At 39.9% G+C, this 21,137-nt stretch overlaps 1 protein-coding gene across 10 annotated transcripts in view; it reads right to left on the reverse strand.

The window, feature by feature from the left end:
• GPHN (gephyrin) overlaps positions 1-21,137 on the reverse strand; it is a 255,398-nt gene that overhangs the window by 150,432 nt on the left and 83,829 nt on the right. For all 10 annotated transcript variants that reach the window (XR_011559725.1, XR_011559728.1, XR_011559726.1 and 7 more), the window contains one exon: positions 12,061-12,118. Coding sequence is in view for 7 of the 10 variants with exons in the window: in XM_070759242.1 (XP_070615343.1) it covers positions 12,061-12,118 (58 nt within the window). In the remaining 3 variants the exon portion in view is untranslated. The remainder of the gene's footprint in view (positions 1-12,060; positions 12,119-21,137) is intronic.

The raw sequence follows: 21,137 nt of genomic DNA on the forward strand, positions 1-21,137 counted from the left end.
AATAAGCATAATTATATGTATTTATTTTTAATTAGTTAGTTTATACCATTTTTGTTTTATTTATAAATATTGATTTACCTTGGGTGCCATATCTAGCCCAGTAAAATGTAAAAAGACACAGTTAAACTAGACTTCTGCAGCTATTAAGAGTAATTAATTTGATTGAATACCAAATGATTATGGCTTTGTCAATTGGATATAACCCTATTCAAATATAAAATGGTTTGAATGATTTCATCAACATGTTTAATTCAATAAAAAGTTAAACTATAGACTAATGAGGAAGGTACAGCTATTTCATTATCTGACAGAATGGAATAAAAACAACAGGAGTGTTAAACCCTTTGTAATATGTTAACCCTGCAAAGTCTTGGTTTATTAAAAGAAAACAGTTAAAAGGATTCAAGGATTTTATTGCAATACGTTTTGAAATATTGCCTCTACAGTATATCATTTTGAGGACAGAAATAGCAAAAGCAAGATAAAAGACAGTACAGCAAACTTCAAATTGTCCAGAAATGATTATATAGATAAGTTGCATTGAAGTAATACTCAAAATGCCTTATATTAACATTAAAGCAAACAAACACTAAGAGGTTTTTTTAAGTTACTAAAATTACTCTTTGATTATTTTTTAAGTGGGAAGTTATTAAAATTGCTCTTTGATTATTACATTTTCTGGGCTGATATGTCTCTGAGTAAAACCCACTTACAGATTATTTGAGAAATATGCTCTGAAACATTTTTATATACTGTTTTATAATGTTATACATACATTTGTAGTATTTTAGCATAACATATTATTGTGTGTGCAATCATTGTGATACTATAAAGGACTGAGATGGAGAAGTGGGAATCAACATTTCTCCTATTAGGTTACTGTATGTATTTTATTTATGTACAATTTTACACTGCTGAAAAAAATAAAGGGAACACTTAAACAACACAATATAACTCCAAGTAAATCAAACTTCTTTGAAATCAAACTGTCCAATTAGGAAGCAACACTGATTGACAATCAATTTCACATGCCGTTCATTCAGATGTAGGATGTGTTATTTGAGTGTTCCCTTTATTTTTTTGAACAGTATAGTTAGGTTTGTCACATTTTTCCCAATATCAACACTAGGGAGAGAATTGGTAATTTTGGTCTAGAACAGGGGTATCAAACTTGTGGCCCCTGGCCAGATGCATTATGCACTGACCATGCCCACCCCCCTTTTAATGAAGGAGAAAAAAGTCACGATACGTCATATGATGACAACTTGACGCTGTGAGTTTGACACCTCTGGCCTAGAACTCAGCATATAGCTAGCTAAATAAAAGTAATTTTTTTGCAGAGGCAAATGTTTTCTATAGACATAACTTCCGTCCTCTCTGCAATAATATAGCTTGTTTACCTACACTGCGTCTGTGAATTTCTGCTGGAAACAAGTTATGAATACTGGGTTCAATGTCTAGAGACTTGGGATTTAGTATAAAACCTGACAGAGATAAACAAGTACCTGCATAATATATGCTAATATATGCAATAGCCTAACAACAATCGAACTATTTCAGACTCCCACAATGAATCACTCTGAACCTCTTTTGCTTTCACTCTGCAAGTGAACATAGTTACACAAATTCGATTTTTTTAAAAAAAATCTCAACAGAAGAGCAGTACCTCCTCAAACAGTCTAAGAGACAGGTTTTCTAAAGTGACAAATTCTCTCGGCCAGCTACTGATGTCGTCCATCCCTCCTCTTCCGCCTCCTCCTCCTTCTCAGTTATGCTGATATTAGATTGAAAGCTTCACACTGTTTTGAGAGTCTGCAAACTCTTCAGGAAGTCCAGTTTCCAAAGTGTCTTTGAATTTCTTCAAACTGACTTGGAAGCACACGTTTCAATTAAGTCAGATCTCCTTGAAATTGAAATGAGAGTCGCTGCCAAAATATTCAGTAACCGTGTTTACTGTGTCTAGATCGATCTGATTATTGGTGTTATTTTTTTAAAAAAAAACAACCCTCACAAGAGTATCCTAGTTGATGTTCTCAATCCAACTGGAAGAGAAATGAGATTGCGGGTTTTGAGTCCCTTCTTATGACGTTGGACCTAGGAGTACAGGTGGACTTGTTGCTCACGTACCTGCCTCCCAGCTGCGTGTCAGCAGCCCTGCCTGCGCTACTTGAGGAGGTAGCCAGGCTGGCGGTGGAGTCCCCCAGACTTATCATCTTGGAGGATTTTAATCTACCGTCTCTCGGTGAATCCTCTGGGTTGGCGCAGGAGTTCATGGCCACCATGGCAACCATGGACATGACCCAAGTAGTTCAGGGCCTGACCCATGAAAGGGGGCACACTCTTGACATGGTATTCTTCTCGGAAGAGTTGAGTAATGATCTGATATTAAGGGGCTTTAAAAAGTTGCCTTTGTCATAGTCAGATAATTTTCTGCTGTGGCTTGAATTTAAGGCTCCAATACTTCTCCGCAGGGAGGCGGAACCGATTAGGAGGTTCCGCCCCAGCCACCTGATGGATCCAGAAGGTTTTCAAAGGGTGCTTGGGGTTTTGCTGGATTCACTTGTACCCAGTTTGGCGGAGTCTCTTGCTGCGGCCTGGAATATGGCTGCAATGGAGGCTCTAGACCAAATTGCACCTTTGCGACCTCCCTGCGGCAACAGACCCTGGAGATCTCCTTGGTTCACCGAGGATCTCCAGGGAATGAAACGGCAGAAGAGAAATCTGGAGAAGCGTTGGAGAAAGATCAGATCTGAATCTGAACAAACACTTGTAAAAGCTCGTATTAAGATTTACAAAGTGGCGATCATATCGACAAGACGCGCTTTCAATGTCGGCCTGATTGCGTCTGCGGAATCACGCCTGGCCCCCCTGTTTAGGGTGACTTGCTCCCCCCTTAACCAGGGCGGAGCTGAGGAGCCCCTGCGGGGTAGTGCTGAGGTCTTTAATAAGTTTTTTGCAGATAAAATCGCTCAGATCCCGACTGATCTTGACTCCAATTGGCTTGCAGAGTCGACTGACAACGAGTCAGTTGAAGTGACAGGGGCTCGTTTTAGTCCACCTGTTTGGAGCGAGTTTGACCTAGTGACACCTGATGAAGTGAACAAGGCCATGGAGCTGTGAGTTCTACCACCTGTTTGTTGGACCCATGTCCCTTCTGACTGGTTTCGGCCAGCAGAGAGGTAACATAGAGCTGGGTCCAGGAGATCACCAATGCTTCTTTGAGGGAGGGGTCCTTCCCGGCTCTGTACAAGGAGGTACTTGTGCGCCCCCTCCTCAAGAAGCCTTCCTTTGACCTGGCTGTATTTAACAACTATCGTCCTGTCTCCAATCTTCCCTTTATGGGGAAGGTTGTTGAGAAGGAGATGTCGCTCCAGCTCCAGTGGTCCTTGGAAGAATCCGATTATCTAGGCCCTCGGCAGTCAGGATTCAGACCCAGCTACAGTACAGAAACTGCTTTGGTCGTGCTGATGGATGATCTCTGGTGGGCCCGGAACAGGGGTTTATCCTCTATCCTGGTGCTTCTTGACCTCTCAGCGGCTTTCGATACCATCAATCATGGTATCCTTCTGCACCAACTGGAGGGGTTGGGAGTAGGAGGCACCATTTTACAATGGTTCTCCTCCTACCCCTCTGATCAGTTGCAGTCGGTGTTAGCGGGGGGTCAGAGGTTGACTCCTAGATCCCTACCTTGTGGGGTGCCTCAGGGGTCAGTCCTCTCCCCCCTGCTGTTTAATATCTACATGAAACCGCTGGGTGAGATCATCCAAGGGCACGGGGTGAGTTACTTTCAGTATGGTGACGATACTCAGCTGTTCATTTCCACCCCATGTCCAGTCAGCGAAGCAGTGGAAGTGATGTGCCAGTGTCTGGAGGCTGTCAGGGTCTGGATGGGTGCCAACAGACTCAGGCTCAATCCAGACAAGACGGAGTGGCTGTGGGTACTGCCTCCCAAGGACACGTCCATCTGTCCATCCATTACCCTGGGGGGGAGCTATTGACCTCCTCAGAGAGGGTTAGCAACTTGGGCGTCCTCCTCGATCCCCAGCTGATTTTAGAACATCATCTTTCGATTGTGATGAGGGGGATGTTTGCCTGGGTCCGCCTGGTGCACCAGTTGCGGCCCTATTTGAACAGGGAGTCTTTGCTCACAGTCACTCATGCCCTTATCACCTCAAGGTTTGACTACTGCAATGCTCTCTACATGGGGCTACCTTTGAAGAGTGTTCGGAAACTTCAGATCATCCAAAATTCAGTCCATGAGCGGTTTTGGACCTCCCAAGACATGCTTATATCTCGTCATCACTTTGCAGATTGCATTGGCTGCTGATCTGTTTCCGGACACAATTCAAAGTGTTGGCTATGACCTATAAAGCCCTACATGGCATAGGACCAGACTATCTTCGAGACCACCTTCTGCCGCACGAATCCAGGTGACTGGTGAGGTCCCACAGAGTTGGTCTCCTTAGGGTCCCGTCGACCAAAAAATGTCAGCTGGCGGGACCTAGGGGAAGAGCCTTCTCTGTGGGGCCCCCAGCCCTCTGGAATCAGCTCTTCCCCCTGACCAACGAATGTTTTTTTAGTATGATTGTTGACTGAATGTTAATGGAAATTTTTTAAAACCAGAATTTTAAGGTTTGCTTTTTATGTATATTAATTGGCTTGTTTTATTATTGTTTCTTGTATATGTTGTGAGGCGCCCCGAGTCCTCGGAGAGGGGCGGCATACAAATCCAATTAAATAAATAAGTAAGTAAGTAAGTAAGTAAGTAAGTAAGTAAGTAAGTAAGTAAGCAAGCAAGCAAGCAAATAAATAAATAAATAAATAAAAAGATGCCCCGAATCTTTGGATAATAATAATAAATTATTATTATTATTATTATTATTATTATTATTAATAATAATAATAATAATAAATAAATAAATAAATAAAATAAGATTGAAGGTCTCTCAAAAGGCCTTTTATCCAAGAAGCTTCTTAAGTTCTGACAATGGTGGGAATGGACGGATTTCTCCACCATTCATTCAGAACTGAAAAAGCTTCTTAGATGAGAAGTGAAAAGTCTTCAAGAAAAAAACCCAAAGAAGGTCCAGAAAACAGAATAACAGAGTTGGAAAGGATCTTGGAGGTCTTATAGTCCAAACCCCTGCTTAGGCAAGAAACCCTACATCAGACAAATGGTTTTGCAATATCTTCTTTGAAACTTCAAGTGTTGGAGCATTTACAACTTCTGGAAGCAAGTTGTTCTACTGATTAATTGTTCTGCCAGGAAGTTTCTTTTTAGTTCTAGGTTGTTTCTCTCCTTGATTTTTCCACCCATTGCTTCTTGTCCTGCCCTCAGGTGCTTTGGAGAATAGCTTGGAGAATAGCAGTTGCCTTTTGAAAATTATCTTTGGGACAACCATGACCTAGATAACTGAAAACCTCCATAGACAGCCACTGAGAGTATAAATATGCTTTTGAGTATGACTTTGAGTCATCCATGTATCCACTTTGTTGTCACGCCATCCACTCCAAATCTAATTTATTAATCAGAATGCCATGGGATCAAATATTTTGTTCAAATCAAACTGTATTACAATAACAATGTGCTCACGATCTAATTGGGACATTCCTGATTAAAAATGAGATCTGCATTCTGAGATTGCTATTGACAAATCAATGCTGATTATTGGTAATTACCAGTTATTTTAATCACATAGGTTTGGGTCATGGAAGCAGCTGTTGGGATAATATACGCCTTGAACACCATACACCAGGTTCCCCAGGTGACATCGTAGATGTGGGTAGTGGAGGGATGTCTGGATGCCTGGATCATTCTAATGACTCTGGAGGAAAAACTGTTCCCAATCAGAATGCTCTGCTCAAGCACCAGGTGGGCAACTGGAATCACTGTATAGTTCTAAGTGGATCAGGCTAAGGGACATTCAGTTCTGAGGGATCCTCCAGGGTCATGCCACTGAAAAGTTTACCAGATCTGTGAATCAAGGCCTCCGGGGCCAGTGGGGAGCTATGAGAAGGACTTCTGCCTACACGGGGAATTAGTGGCAGAGGGGGAAATGCATACAGTAGCCCTGAAGGCCACGGGTGCGGAGGACATAATTCCTTCTGCTCCCTGAGCTGTAAACCTTCAAAACCTTGGTAGTTGAGCTTTGGCAGGGGTGGCAAACAGGTCCACTTCTAGGAGGCCGAATAGGTTCATGATCTTCCAAAATATGGACGGGTGCAGGCGCTACTCCATGTGGTCGAGCAAGACTCTGCTGAGCCAGTCTGCCTGTACATTTGATACCCTGGATATAAGCTATGCCTTGATGGAGCACAAGTGTCTTTCTCCCCAGAGACTTAGGTGTTTGGCCTCCTCCATGAGGGACTTTGAGCGGGTGTCGCCTTGACAATTGATATGTGCCTTGGTGGCCACATTATTCATCAGTATCAGGGAGATCATGCCCCAAAATTACCTGTTGGAAATGGCAAAGGGTCAGGTGGTCAGCCCCGAGCTCTAGCCAATTGATGTTTTGGATTCAATCCTTCGTGCTCCGCCATCCTTGAGTCATCTGCAAATGGAGGTGAGCCTCCCAACTGAACAAGCTGGCATCTGTCATTCATTCATTCGTTCGTTCGTTCATTCATTCATTCGTTTGTTTTCTATGCTGCCCTTTTCAAAGCGACTCAGGGCAACATACAACATTGTAAATACAAACCATATACATGAGAAATCTAATTATTTAAAAACATATGCAAAATTAGTAAAAATCTAAAACCCCTTATACAATCATCCACATTCATCCAATTCAATCATTCATATCGGCCGGGGATAATCTCGTAACTCATTTATTACAAGAGGATTGGGCTCCTGGAACAAACTGCCCCTGTTGATAATAAGGGACCTCCACCAGTCGAGGGACCAGGTGATCTCCTTTAAGATTTGTACCTTTGCCAGTAAACTGTTCCTGTCTGACCTCTAGAAAGGTAAGAGAAACCATTGAAGATCTCTGAGTGCAGTGGGACCATGATGGAGAAGCAGGACACCATTTTCCCCGGGAGTTAAGAGAGTATGGCTAAGGGTACAGTTCCCTCTCTCTAGACTTAACCCGCCAACTTCTGGAGGCTGGTCTGCTGTTCCTGGAATAGGTACACAGTGCACTCCACAGTATGTATGACATGGATGTCCAGTAAATGCTGTATGGCTGTCTCCATGAGGATTCCTTTGAAGACTGGGCAGTGAATAAAAAATCTCGGGGGAATGGTGAGGAATTCAAGGCAGAGACCTGATTTTACTGTCTCTCTGACCCAAGTGTCCAATGTGGTCTCCTCCCAGCAGTCTGCAAAGTAGACAAAACAACCTCTGATGGGATACAAGGGTATGCATTCACTTGGGGTATGCCTTACTCTTCTACAAAAGGGCCATTCTGACTTAAATGACAAGCCTCTTATCTGGTCTATCCTACCTTTGCTTCTGCCTATGGGTATTGAACCCTTGAGAGCACTGGGGTCCCTTACCTGAGTTCACAGGATGAAATGACAGCTAGTGGAAGTAGGGGGAGGGGCAGACGTTAGCTCACGTGGAGAAAGAAGGCAAAACCTTTCTCCAATCCTTGGACTTAACCAGAAAAGGGTCCAATGTCTCTCCAAACAACTTTCCCCCTATGAAAGGGGTTAATGCCAGACAACATTTGTGGCGATCATCCGCCTGCCAATGTTTCAGCCAGAGCAGACAGTGGGCCACTCCAGTAGATCTGATGGATTTAGACAAAAATCTGGCAGCATTAAGGGTCACATCTGTAGAGAATTATGCTGTGGCTATGAGTTTATTGGTGTCCTGTTGTAGTCAGACATCTGTTGCTGGGACCCTCTCTCCTGCATCTGGCAAAGCCAGATCAAGGCGCCCCGGTTAAAGAACGATGTAGTTGTTGAAGCTCTAATAGCCCATGCCACCCCCGATGCACTCTCTGTACTGCCTGTTCCAACTGCTTGTCCTCTGGTCGCAAAGACTCCTCTAGCTCACCCGGTAAGGCAGAGGAGAACTGTAAGACCACCACCGGGGTGTCAATCATTGATATCTGAAGGACATTTGCCACGTCTGAGCCTTTGGTAATGGTAGACAGGTTGGCCCCTGCCCTGGGGGAGGTCCATTGTCTTTGGATTACATCAACAAAGAGTTTTGGCAAAGGAATGACCTCTGCCTCAGATGTATGCTCCAAAAAAAAGAGGATCCTTCATATAGAAGTCATCTCTGGTTCAGGCTCTGCGCTCAGACCCAAGACCAGTGGCAATTGTTACCTTGAACAACAAGGACTTGAAGAGGTTGGGTTGGAAGAGCCCCATAAATGACAGCTGGTCAGGTAACATGCCTTTGTCTGAAAGGTCCAAATCTCTTGGACCCTTCTCCTCTAAAAACTGTGACTCCTGGGGAGAGACAGGTCAACCTGGGTCAAGTGAATGCGCAAAATCCCCTGGAAGATGGGGAGCTGTGCGTTATCTAGAATGGTTGGAACCTCTGGAAGCCACTGAATATTGCAGCTGGAATGCTGCAATCCTGCAGATATTCCTTGTCTGATAGCTTCAGCGATAATAGACTGCAGGATCTGCCTATGGTTGGAGGTTGCCATTAGAGTGAATGTGGCCTCTGGCATTGCTTTCACCCTAGCAGATGGTTGATGAGAGATCTCCACAGGCATCGGCAATTCAATCATGGAGCCCCAGAGATCAGGGTTGGTGATACACAACAAGGAGCCTGGAAAAGAAATTTTGCTCTCCAGCTTCCCCAGGTGACCAGGCCTGGGAATGCAAGCCCTGTTACAGGCTAGGACTAGGTTCATCTGCTGTTTCGGACAGTTGGTTGTCTCTACTGACAGCCTTAACACAGATTTTGTCCAGAGGTTTGTGCCTGTGCTTCTCATATTTGTGGGCTGCTTTTGAACCTTTGGGGGCTGCTGCAATCATTGTGTGGAACTTGGATTTGCTCTTAGACCGAGCCACAATTGAAAAGGCCGACTTGACTTTTTTTCCTATATCAGAGACTGATCCTTCCCTGGTTATAGCAGCTGCTCTATCTGCCATTTTGAATGTTGTTAGATTAGTGCCAAAAGATGCCCAGTCCTCAATAGCGACTGTCCCAGGTTCAAAGAGCACTAAAGCCTCTGTCAAAAGCCTCCTTGTGCCACCAAGAAACAAAGCTGCTGCTGAAATGGAAGCATGGAGGCTCCTCAAGGGGCAACCTCCGCCTTGCTCTCCGTGAGCATGACTTCTTGTTGTTGAAGTCGGGAGCATAAAAGCCTCTCCACGGGCTAGGACAAAGACCTCCAAACCCCAGCAAGCCACTGCCTTTCTCTAACCGTTGCGCCAATAGTGGGCTTGCATTGGCAAGTTGGGAATATGACAGCTCCACTACAAGAATTGGAGAAAAAGGGCCCTGCTTTGTCTCAGCTGAAATTGGGAGTGGAAGCTCCGCTAAGGGAGAGGACGAAGAGCCCCTATGTCCCCTCAATTGCACAGGGAGTGTTAAACTTGGGCTCAGCTCCCTGACTGGCTTGAGGAACTTTTTCTTGCCTTTGAGATTGCCTCTTGATATATTTTTTTTAGTTCTTTATGTCATCTAATGTTCAGAGCACATTCAGTTAGTATTATGATGGCGTGAGCAAAAATCATCCTTTTCCAAGATGATGCCTTTCAAATGACCTGGACTATAATTCTTAGTTGCTGTCCTCAGTCTTGAGGATTACAGGTTAGATTCCCCTTCTTTCATTTGAAACCTGCCTTAGTCTTAGCACTGGGAGGAAAAACATGAACGAATGTTTTAAAATTAGAATTTTAAGAATTCTTTTTTAGTACATTAATTGGACAAACTATTGTTATGTATTTTGCTATAAGTTGTGAGCAGCCCCGAGTTCATGGAGAGGGGCGGCATACAAATCCAATTAAAAAAAAAAAATACTTTTAAACATATCTGACAGAATTACTTTTTGACAACACTGATTTTTGATATGATAGCTTAAAACATGGCATACATTTAACAAATAAATAAATAAATGAAAACAATTCTTTTTAAAATAATTGCACATATAATTACAATAAAATAATAAGAATTATGAAATTTGTGAGCATCAAATCAGTATTTAAAGAAGGTGAGAGAAATTATATATACGTATGTGTCCAAAAAGGGGAACAAGAAGTGGTTAACATTCTTCCTATTGTCAGGCACAGATGCAATCTTTCCATGTTAAAGATGCTATACAGCTGTTTATAAGTAGGCCAGATTCATATGTTAATATGTATACAACAGCTGTAAAACTCAGTCACTGTTAATATTTTATTCAATACTTAGAATGTAACTGATACAGAAGTGTATACAAGATGACATAACTTTAAGAAATATATTATATTTTGGACTAAAAGTTTTGATAATTCCAAAAAAATATTATTCTTAAACATGTTGCCGGGATGGATGCCAATAATCTTTGGCAAGATAATATTTTTCTCATAGGAAGCAGCAATTAAACTAGTGTCAGTTTGTAAAAATAACTTTCCTGTACCATAAAAATAGATAGGGAGAAAGCACAGTCTGCTAAATATTAATGCAAGTATGTTTCTAGAGTCAGATAATAATGCCAAATTGTTAGATATCAGTATGTGCTGAACTTGGCCCCAATTTCTTTTACAATCGTTGTCAATTTAATTTTGGCTAGAGTGCATTACCCAACATTCTTTTACAAAATCAGTTAAAAATGTAGGGTTACATTTTATATATTAAACCTGTTTTAGCCTTAGTTACTTTTAACTTTAATATTAAATATTATGGCTTGGTTTGTTCTATGAACCTAACCTGTTCAAGTAGCTTACAATTAGGTGTATTGTGCAAGCTATAGAAAATAAATTAAGGCAGTAATCAAATCAGATATATGATTTGATATGTAGCATATCAAATTCAAAATAAGAACAGTTAATAAAATACACTACAAATATCCAAGGAGCTGCTAATCAATTATTTCCTTTAAATACTGTAGCCTGTTTCTATAGAAACATATAGCAACAATCCCAAATCTCATATTAAGAATAAAAATATTTTATCCTGAAATTTTTAGGGAATTAAATAATATGGAATTGTTAATAAAATATTTGTTCATGAAATAATTGGTTCTCTAGTTAAACAGAAGGGGGAAAACCATAATATTTTTGCTGACTGGGGTCCAGGAATCACTGTATTTCAACATTTTCACTGAAATGTTTTACACAAACACACACATACACAAAGACCTGCAATTTCTTGTACCGTGAAAATTTCTTGTGCCCTACATTATTGTTGCTAGTACAGTTATATTTTTCTGCTTGAGAAAATTCTCTGAGTGGTTTACAAAGGTGTTTAAATTGTTAATAACAATAACATTACCACCAATTACACTGGGGAACAATTTGTAACACATTTTCTGTTGAGTTTGATTTTTGAGCTTTTTTATAGTTAATTAGGTATGGTGGTTTCAAAACTGTAATTAGTTTTCTTCTACCATGTCAAGTTTTTTCTCTATACCTTATGAGAATTATGAGGTTATGAGGTTGCAGCATGAGCATCAAATTGCATTTTTTACATAGCCATCTTGCTAACTTCCTGGAAAATCTTGGTGCAGTCAGTGATGAGCAGGGTGACTGATTCCACCAAGATTTGAAGGTCATAGAGGCACGGTATCAAGGTAGATGGGATGTACATATGACTTGTAACTTCAAACAATAATTAAATGAACTGTTTTAAGTTGAGGCCTATCTGTATAAATAGTACAAATCAATTGTTCAACTAATTAATTAATATTTAAATCTAATTTTGCAGAAATATAGATAAAATCAAGAATATTAACTCTTATATCCCAATAGTATACTAATTGTTGAAAGAAACACTAATGCAAAAATCATTGTGATTTCGTTAAAAAGATCTTTAACAATGTGGAAGTAAAATACATTCACACCATGTAAAACATTTATTAGATAAATTAAGAATTATGTCATGTTCATAATTATATATTAAGATTTACAAATATAATAAAGAATTGAGCAGTAGCATAATTAACACTATACCTTGATTTCTTCTATCTCATCTGGCACTATCTTGTATGCAGATACAGTTCCACCTAATCTGAAATTTGGAGAAAAAAATATTCTCAAAACCAGTAGCAAATTAGTCAACATATGAAGAAATAAATATGTTAATATTAATAACAAAAACTATCTTTGTGATTAACATCTAGGATGAAACTTGGCTGGCCAAGGACATGTGTAGCAGCAAGAGCGTACAACGTATTAGAAACATAGAAACATAGGAAAGTGAACACAAGACAAGGGGGCACAATCTGAGGTTAGTTGGGGGAAACATCAGAAGCAATGTGAGAAAATATTATTTTACTGAAAGAGTAGTAGATCCTTGGAACAAACTTCCAGCAGACGTGGTTGGTAAATCCACAGTAAGTGAATTTAAACGTGCCTGGGATAAACATATATCCATCCTAAGATAAAATACAGGAAATAGGATAAGGGCAGACTAGATGGACCATGAGGTCTTTTTCTGCCCTCAATATTCTATGTTTCTATGCATAGCAGCAAGAGTGTACAACATATTGAAGAAAATAAGTGAGCTTCACATGTTACCAGATGTAGTGGGTATTTTTTCACAGAAACGTTTAATGAGGATTTTACTACAATTAGGTTTGAAAAGTTGAATATATATTTGCTGAATTGCTTATTTGCATATTACAAATGTTTCTTTACCATTTTCTTTTTGACATGTGCAAGCAGCAGATGTTAATAAATAGTACAAGCAGCTTGAGTATTATTTAAGTCTTATGTGTGAAAATACATTGTTTGCCATTCCACACTAACAATATATATATATATATAAACAATTGTAACATATTAATATGCTCTCTACATGGGGCTATCTTTGAAAGGTGTTCGGAAACTTCAAATTGTCCAAAATGCAGTGCATGAGCGGTTATAGGCCTTCCAAGGCATATCCATATCTCACCATCACTCCACAGACTGCATTAGTTGCTGATTAGTTTCCGGACACAATTCAAAGTGTTGGTTATGACCTCCAAAGCCCTACATGGCATTGGGCCAGATTACTTCCGAGACCGTCTTCTGTCACATGAATCCCAGTGCTCAGTCAGGTCCCACAGAGTCAGCCTTCTCAGGGTCCCGTCAACCAGACAATGTCATTTGGCGGGGGGCTAGGGGAAGAGCCTTCTCTGTGGGGGGCCTGACCCTCTGGAATCAGCTCCCCCCGGGGATTCGCACTGCCCCCACCCTCCTCACCTTCTGTAAAAGTTTAATGACCCATTTATGCCGCCAGGCTTGGGACCATTAGATCTTAGCCCCCTGATCATGTTTAGTATGTTTGGCTGAGTGAATGGTGATGAATGTTTTTTTTAAAAATTATATTAGAGTTTTTAAGTCTTTTTAGCTATATTAATTGGATTTTTAGATGTATTGTTATATTGTTCTGATATGTTATGGGCCACCCCAAGTCCTCGGAGAGGGGCAGCATACAAATCCAATAAATAAATAAATAATAAATATCACTAACACTATTTGAGTAGAATATAGATAGAAGAAGGAGCCAACTTTCTCTGCCTCTTTCCAGACCTGGAATCAGAGGCCTCAGATATAGTTGTGGAATCAAAGATATAATAACCACCCGACAAAATGGCCACTAAATGAATGATAGCTTCAAGAGGTTGTTAAAATGGCCACCGGGCTGATTCACCCCTCACAATGGCTTGCAAAACAGCTATCTAGCAATTCTGCTCAGGAAGTACTGTCAAAATGGCCACTGGATGAGCTTGCACCTCAAAAAAGCTCTCAAAATAGCTGCCCAGGTCTAGGACCTGTCCGACTACTGTCCCACTGTATTGTCATGCTGTATTGTCAATTGAAGTTAGTTGGGGGAAAGATCAAAAGCAACATGAGAAAATATTATTTTACTGAAAGAGTAGTAGATCCTTGGAACAAACTTCCAGCAGATGTGGTAGATAAATCCACAGTAACTGAATTTAAACATGCCTGGGATAAACATATATCCATCCTAAGATAAAATACAGAAAATAGTATAACGGCAGACTAGATGGACCATGAGGTCTTTTTCTGCCATCAGACTTCTATGTTTCTATGTCAAACCAAGAATGTCGATACAAGCAGTTTTCAAAGGACAACTGACAGTCAGTATGGCAGAAGCTCAAGCATGCAAGTCCTGAGGAGGATTTCTGTGATCACTCAACGTAAACAGGTTAGGCCAGCCGTGACCTGACATCACGTGAGCGCATGGCTCCAGCAACAGGCTCCCTCCTTGGCAGCTTAGGCAATGATAGTGGGTGATTGTGCTTCATATTAATGCAATATGAATGAGTGGTGGATGGGGATAGGTCAGGTCGGGGAATAGGTCCATGGTCAGGTTGCTCGAATTCTGAACTCTTGTGACCACACTGGGCTGACTGACAGATTTTCAAATTCCAGAGCACAGCCCCTTCACAGCGCTATTTTTCCTCCCGTACTCTCCGAAGGTAATGGACGTGGTAGAGGGGAGCGTGGATACACAACAACATGAGACTTTTTGTTAGTACTATGTACAAAACAGTTGGTTTTGCAACATATGAACAAGCTAAGAAATATGTTTATATGTATTGAAGTACTTTAGCTTTAAGAGGTAGTATTGCAAATTGCCATAAGAGGGAGCCAGAAAGCAAGATTATCTTTCTGCTCGCTCTCTCTGTTCATTCTGCTGATTCATTGTGACTGAAGTAGTAAGCTTTGTGTTCTATGATAGTTTAATGTATTTGTAAGCTGTAATGTATGTCTGATATGTAAGACAAAGACAGGCTTGTATTGTGTTGAGAGATGTTGACTGATTAGCATGTGTATGACTGGACTATTTAATTTGACTGTGCTATTTCTGAAGAAAATACTATTTTACATACTTTAATGTATCTGTCTTGTATGACTGAATACTCACTCATATCTCCTGGATATCTGCTGGAATCCCACATTTTCCTTTGTGCGTGTCCTTGATAATTCAAGAGTTCTACACACTCCTTAACAGTTAAGTATTTATGGATAATTTAAGAGTTATAGTACATCATATATACTGAAAAAGTTATAGACCTGTTCTAGTATGTCACATTAAAGAGACACAGTAAAGAGACTTGTGTCAGGCCAAAGCCATTTTAGTTGGGAGACTTTGGCCTGTCACACTTTATGCTAGTTTAAAATGTATTCTTTGCTGTGGAAATTTGGGAGGGGTAACTGCATGAGAGATGTCTGCATGTAGCCATAACAAATTCCTTCTAGATTGTCAAGGTCATCCTTTGTCTTTGCACTCCTGAACCTGCATTGAAAGAGATGGGGAGTTTCTACCAAGTAGGAAGATGAAGATTGATTAACGTGATGGACCTGGGGATGTAGGATCAAGGGCTTCAACTTTCAACTATATGGAGAAACTCCTGTGACTTCATATTCAGGTTTCTACCAGATATGCCAACATATTGGGTGCTATTTGGAATCCTGACAACTTGTTTTTCAAAATATTAGGCAAAAGCTCTAAAATACTATTAACCCATTGTTTATAACCTCTAGTAAGCCAATGCTAGTCTTACCTGGTCATATTTCATATATATGACCTTATTTCCTAAGTACTTTGTACCTGGAGTGCTATTGCTTCATTCAGTTCACATGGCAACCATCTCTACTTCAAAGAAACACTTTGTGTTCTCCGAATCAATTCTTGTTAAGGTCTTATTCTTGCAATTTTCCATATGCTGAGCAAGTTGAAATCTTCCAAATCAAATCCTTGTTCTTTACTACTTATTTTGAGTGAGTCACACATAATCTATGTTAATACATGTCTTCATATCTTCACTTAAATACATAGACAAGATACATCTACCCACCTCTTAAATATATATGATAAATACGTAAAGGTATGGTTTAATGGGCTTTGGAATCTGCTGAATAAGGATATGCCATTGATAATAATGGTTGAGGAGTCAAAGGCTGGATAGACTGGGGTAGTTCTCTCAGTGGGATAGGTAGGGGAAAGAAAGTGAAAGTGACAAATTGAGGGAAAGAGAGAAAATGCCTTTAGCCAAATAGGATTGTCATTTCATTGTAAAAAAAATGTTCAAGTATTGTGTTATTTATTTATTTATTTATTTGTTTGTTTGTTTGTTTGTTTGTTCATTCAATTTGTATGTCGCCCAACTCCCTAGGGACTCTAGTGGCTCACAACCAAAAATTAAAACATACAATATAATATTAAAGCCTCTAAAAACAACTTTTTTGAAAAATAAATCCAACAGTTAAAAAACCATGCATAACATTTATGGCCGGATCTCAACGGTACACCATCAGATCAATGGCTCCAGGCCTGTCGGAAAAGCCAGGTCTTTAACAGTTTTCTGGAAGGCCAGTAGGGCGGGGGCTGTCTGGATTTCAGGAGATAGCTGGTTCCAGAGAGCTGGGGCAGTCACAGAGAAGGCCTGCCAGCCAACACTGTTTAGCCGATGGGACCTGGAGAAGACCAACTCTGTGGGCCCTTATTGGTCATTGGGAGCTATGTGGTACAAGGCAGTTTCAAAAATAGTCTGGCCCTAACCTAAGCCATGTAGGACTTTAAAGGTACGGTAATAACCAATACCTTGAATTGCAACCAGAGACCAATCGGGAGCCATTGCAGTCCACGGAGGATTGGTGCAATGTGGGTGTACTTAGATGCACCCACAACAGCTCGTGTGACTGAATTCTGGACCAATTGTAGGCTCTGAACGCTCTTCAGGGATAGCCCCATGTAAAGCGTGTTGCAATAATCTAACCATGAGTTACTGTGAGAAGAGCCTCCTGATCCTATGATGGATCCTACAATCCTATGATGGATCCTACAATCCTATGAGGATTGTAATCCATCTTTGCTTCATAATCTTTTTCTTGCTAAGTTAATCCTTTTCTGGCCTCAAGTGATTGTCTCCTGCAAGCTTATGAGATTATTTATTAGATTTTTTATCTCATTTTACTTCTAATCAACTCAAAGGCTTCTGCCTTCTATTTTGCCCACCACAGGGGTGATTATTTGGGTTAGACTGAGAGGGAATGACTGTCCCAAAATCATCCAGCTGGTTTTTATGTTCAAAGGAGGACCAAAATTCATGGTTTAACTGTTTCTAGCCCAGTTCCTTGTCACTACATCATACTGGCTCTCAAAAGTTGCACTTGAGGGTTCATCATTTTTCATATTTTACAAATTAACTGTGTACAACACTATGGATATTAATACTGAGTTTGAAAATAGTTACACAGACTACCAGGGTACAGGCACCGGATGACCATTTTCTTTTCTTTTTTTGCCTTTGGTCTCCCATTAAGCCTGCCGCTTGGCCGCCGCCGAGGAGAAGCGCGGGGAGGGCGAGAGAGGGAGATCGTGGCATGCGAGGTCCCTGCAGAGCAGAGGGGGTGGCTGAGGCGGCAGAGGCGTAGCGGCGGCGGCGGCAGGCGAGCTTGGAGCCTTGCTTCGCCTCCTTCGCTGCAATACAAACGAAGGGGTCAGACGCAGCCTTGGCGAGCCGAAGGTTTCCGCGGCTCTGACCCAGAGCAGGAAGGGCTGGTGGGGGCGGCGAATCCACCTCCCCAGCCACCGGAGGGAGATCGGGCTGGTGGGGGCGGCGAATCCACCTCCCCAGCCACCGGCTCCACCATCTGCGCATGCGCGGCCATTGAAAAAAAGGGTGCGCATGCGCAGATGGTGTTTTTATTTCCGCACCACTATACCACGGAAAATCAATTATCGCGAGAGGTCTTGGAACGTAACCCTCGCGATAATCGAGGAATCACTGTATATAAAAAAATTTTGTAAAGGTTTTTAAGGATTTCACTGGCAGGATAAAACAAAAGGACAAAACAAATCTGTTAAAGTTCTGAAAGATTAGTGGCTACAAGAACACATGAACATTTTTATTTATTTAACATTTAAGTGTACATGCTATCATTTTTAGAAAAGTTATCTAGCAATATTACCCAGTTTATATAACCGTAAAGCCTTAGCGTAGTTTAAATCATCATGTACCATATATTGTATTTGTGCAACAAACTGAGCCCACTAATTCATTTTGAAAACCTTACTAAATGAGTCACCTCAATTCAGTGTTAACAGTCTAAAAATAACTTCATCCAGCTTTACTGTTGTCATTTACACGTCCTCAGATATCACTTCAATTAAAATAAATCTTCCCTTGGTTCATATTATTTAAAGACATTTTTACTAATCCAAAAAATGAACAGTTTTCCTCCTAAAGCATAAATAGGGACTGGGAATTTTTTGAATTTGAAGACAAAATGCTGCTTTGTATTTTGAGGGTGCATAGAATCTGTTTGTAACTCCTTAAATCAACCATCTATTTTCCTGAACAAAGACAAGTTTAATTCAAAAAACAAGTTTAATTCAAGGACTTTTAGATAGTGTGTTTGTGTACCTAATCATTCTGAATGACCTTTAGCCTTAGAATCCAAAGTAATGCACAGCTTTAATACATAATAAACCTTATTTCTCCCAGATGTACTGTGTCTTGTATATGGCACAATCTCTTGTCTATCGTATTTAAAGAAAATTAATTTTTGAAAAGTTGGATTAACTCAGAACATTCCAATAATTAACTTAGCTCAAACAACTCAATCTTATGGAAGATTAGGTGGAGGGTTAAGTACCCAAGCAGCAATTATTTCATCAGTACAATACACTATGTTCAGCTAACATCCATAACGAAAGCTAAGTTTGATGTAAAGAACCAGGGAATTAGTGTAGAAAATTATTAAAAGGGCAGTGGGAATTACTAAAGGACTTCATGATGGCTTTTGCAATCAAATTTAGTAATCTCTAATTGCTCCATGGTCTGATTGGGGACACAGAGCTGCCACTGACCCAGATATGAAGATACATCTTATCACAAGAAATGGAGAAAATATTTTCAAGGGAAAAGATATACAGTATAAATGCTGACAACCATGACTGTCTTAACCATGATTAGTGAACTGTGTTTATACCTGAAATAGCCATTTGGGAACCTTCATAATCATCAGAATTGATAGAAAACTAAACAGGAAAAACTCCATCTATGAATGATAAAGACACAAGCTTTCTAGCAAAATCCTACCTATGCTCATCCTGGAATAGAAATTTTTGCACTTCAAAAATAATTTTGTTTACCGGTAGTCCTTGATTTACAACCATAATGGAACGTGGAATTTCAATTGTAAATGATGATGGTCATAAGTTGAGCACTCACATAACCAGATCTGATTTATTTATTTATTTTACAGTAGTCTTTAAGCATATGCTGCTTTCATTAAGTGAACACCATGGTCAATAAGCAAATGAATGTAATTTTATGCATAAAAAGGCTGCAAACTACCAAAAAAGCCATAAAGGTGAGCTGCTGCCAGATATCCAAAATGTGATTGTGTGACTGCATGATATGCAATCCTGGAAAGTCTGGAACTGGGTCATATGAAGATTTGGAGAGGATCCATTGTAACTTTGATGGTCACTAAGCAAATGTTCATTAAGTAACAACCACCAGTAATGAACTTGCTGGAATGCTGGTAATCGTAGGAGGCCCATCTGCAACCAAAAGCAAGCCAGACTGGAAATAAAATGAACTATTGTCTTTGAATTCTTCAATCCCAGAGGATGCCAAGGATAGTTTTGGAGTGAGTTTTGGATTCTCTGAAAATATAGAAAATTGTTGCAATGTTGTTCTATGCCACCTATAAAGAAACAGGTTCAGTTTTATTTTAAAAAAAAGATTTTAAAAGATTGGCTTTAAAAACCTGAGCACCTTGTAGTCAATAAGAAATCCCCAAAAGTTAAAGTATTAGCCAGCCATTTCTTGAATCCAGTAAATATTGAACATCACATGAACTGTAATTTGGGCTTTATCTGTTATCAAAATATGAGGAGCAACTGAGACCAAGATAAATGGCGTGCTTCAAGAGGTATGACTGGACAAATTTGGATTGGGTATAATTGGTGGGGGGGAATTATCAAATCTGTCAATTTGAAGGAATCTTATTTGCAGTCTTGAGAACGATATCATAATTACAGCCTTGAGGTGTCACAGTATGCAGCCTCAAATGAAAGATCTTTTAACATACTACAGTATATTCAATTTTGTTAGTCAGAAAGTTAGCCTATTGTGGAGCAGAAGGAAAAAAAGCCAACATTGAATTGAATCAAACAAATTCCAATGCATTAGAAAAACTATTTACACAAAGAATTGAAGCCCAAATGAGATGAATGATTGAAGATACTCTATACAAGTAGTCCTTGCCTTTATAATAGTTCATTTGATGACTATTCAAAGTCACGTGGCACTGAAAAAAGTTACAATTTTAATGACCATTTTTCACACTACCAGGATCTTTAGGGTCATGTGATTAAAATTCAGATGTTTGACAACTGATTCATATTTATGAATCTACAGCTACAGTGTCCCAGGATATTATGATCACCTTTTGTGACCTTCTGACAAACAAGTCAACGGAGAAGGCAGATTCACTTATAACAACCCTGTTACTAACGTCAGTGATTCATTTAACAACTGTGTCCCAAAAGATTGTAAAATGGGGTAAAACCCAAAAACTGTCTTGCTTAGCAACAGAAATTTTGGGCTCATGTCATTATAAGATGAGGAATATCTGTATAGCGATCTCACACACAAAACAAATCTCATTGAAAATAAAAAATGGAAAATGAGAGATGAATAGAATAGAATAGATTTTTATTTTTATTTTATTTTTATTGTGTGATTGGACACACAAGGAATTTGTCTTGGTGCATATGCTCTCAACGTACATAAAAGAAAAAGATACATTTGTCAAGAATCATGTGGTACAACATTTAACGATTGTCATAGGGGTCAAATAAGCAATGAAAAAACAATCAATATTAATAAAAATCTTAGGATACAAGCAACAAGTTACAGTCAAACAGTCCTAAGTGGGAGGAAAGGGATGATGGTAAGTATAAGCCAATTATCTCTTTATAAATGTAATATTTTAAAAAAAATCCTCTAGACAAATGGTTGTACACTACTCTTTTTGCAAGTGGGGGGATTTGATCT

The sequence above is a fragment of the Erythrolamprus reginae genome, chromosome 1, assembly GCF_031021105.1.
Source record: "Erythrolamprus reginae isolate rEryReg1 chromosome 1, rEryReg1.hap1, whole genome shotgun sequence".
Classification (NCBI taxonomy): Eukaryota; Metazoa; Chordata; class Lepidosauria; order Squamata; family Dipsadidae; genus Erythrolamprus; species Erythrolamprus reginae.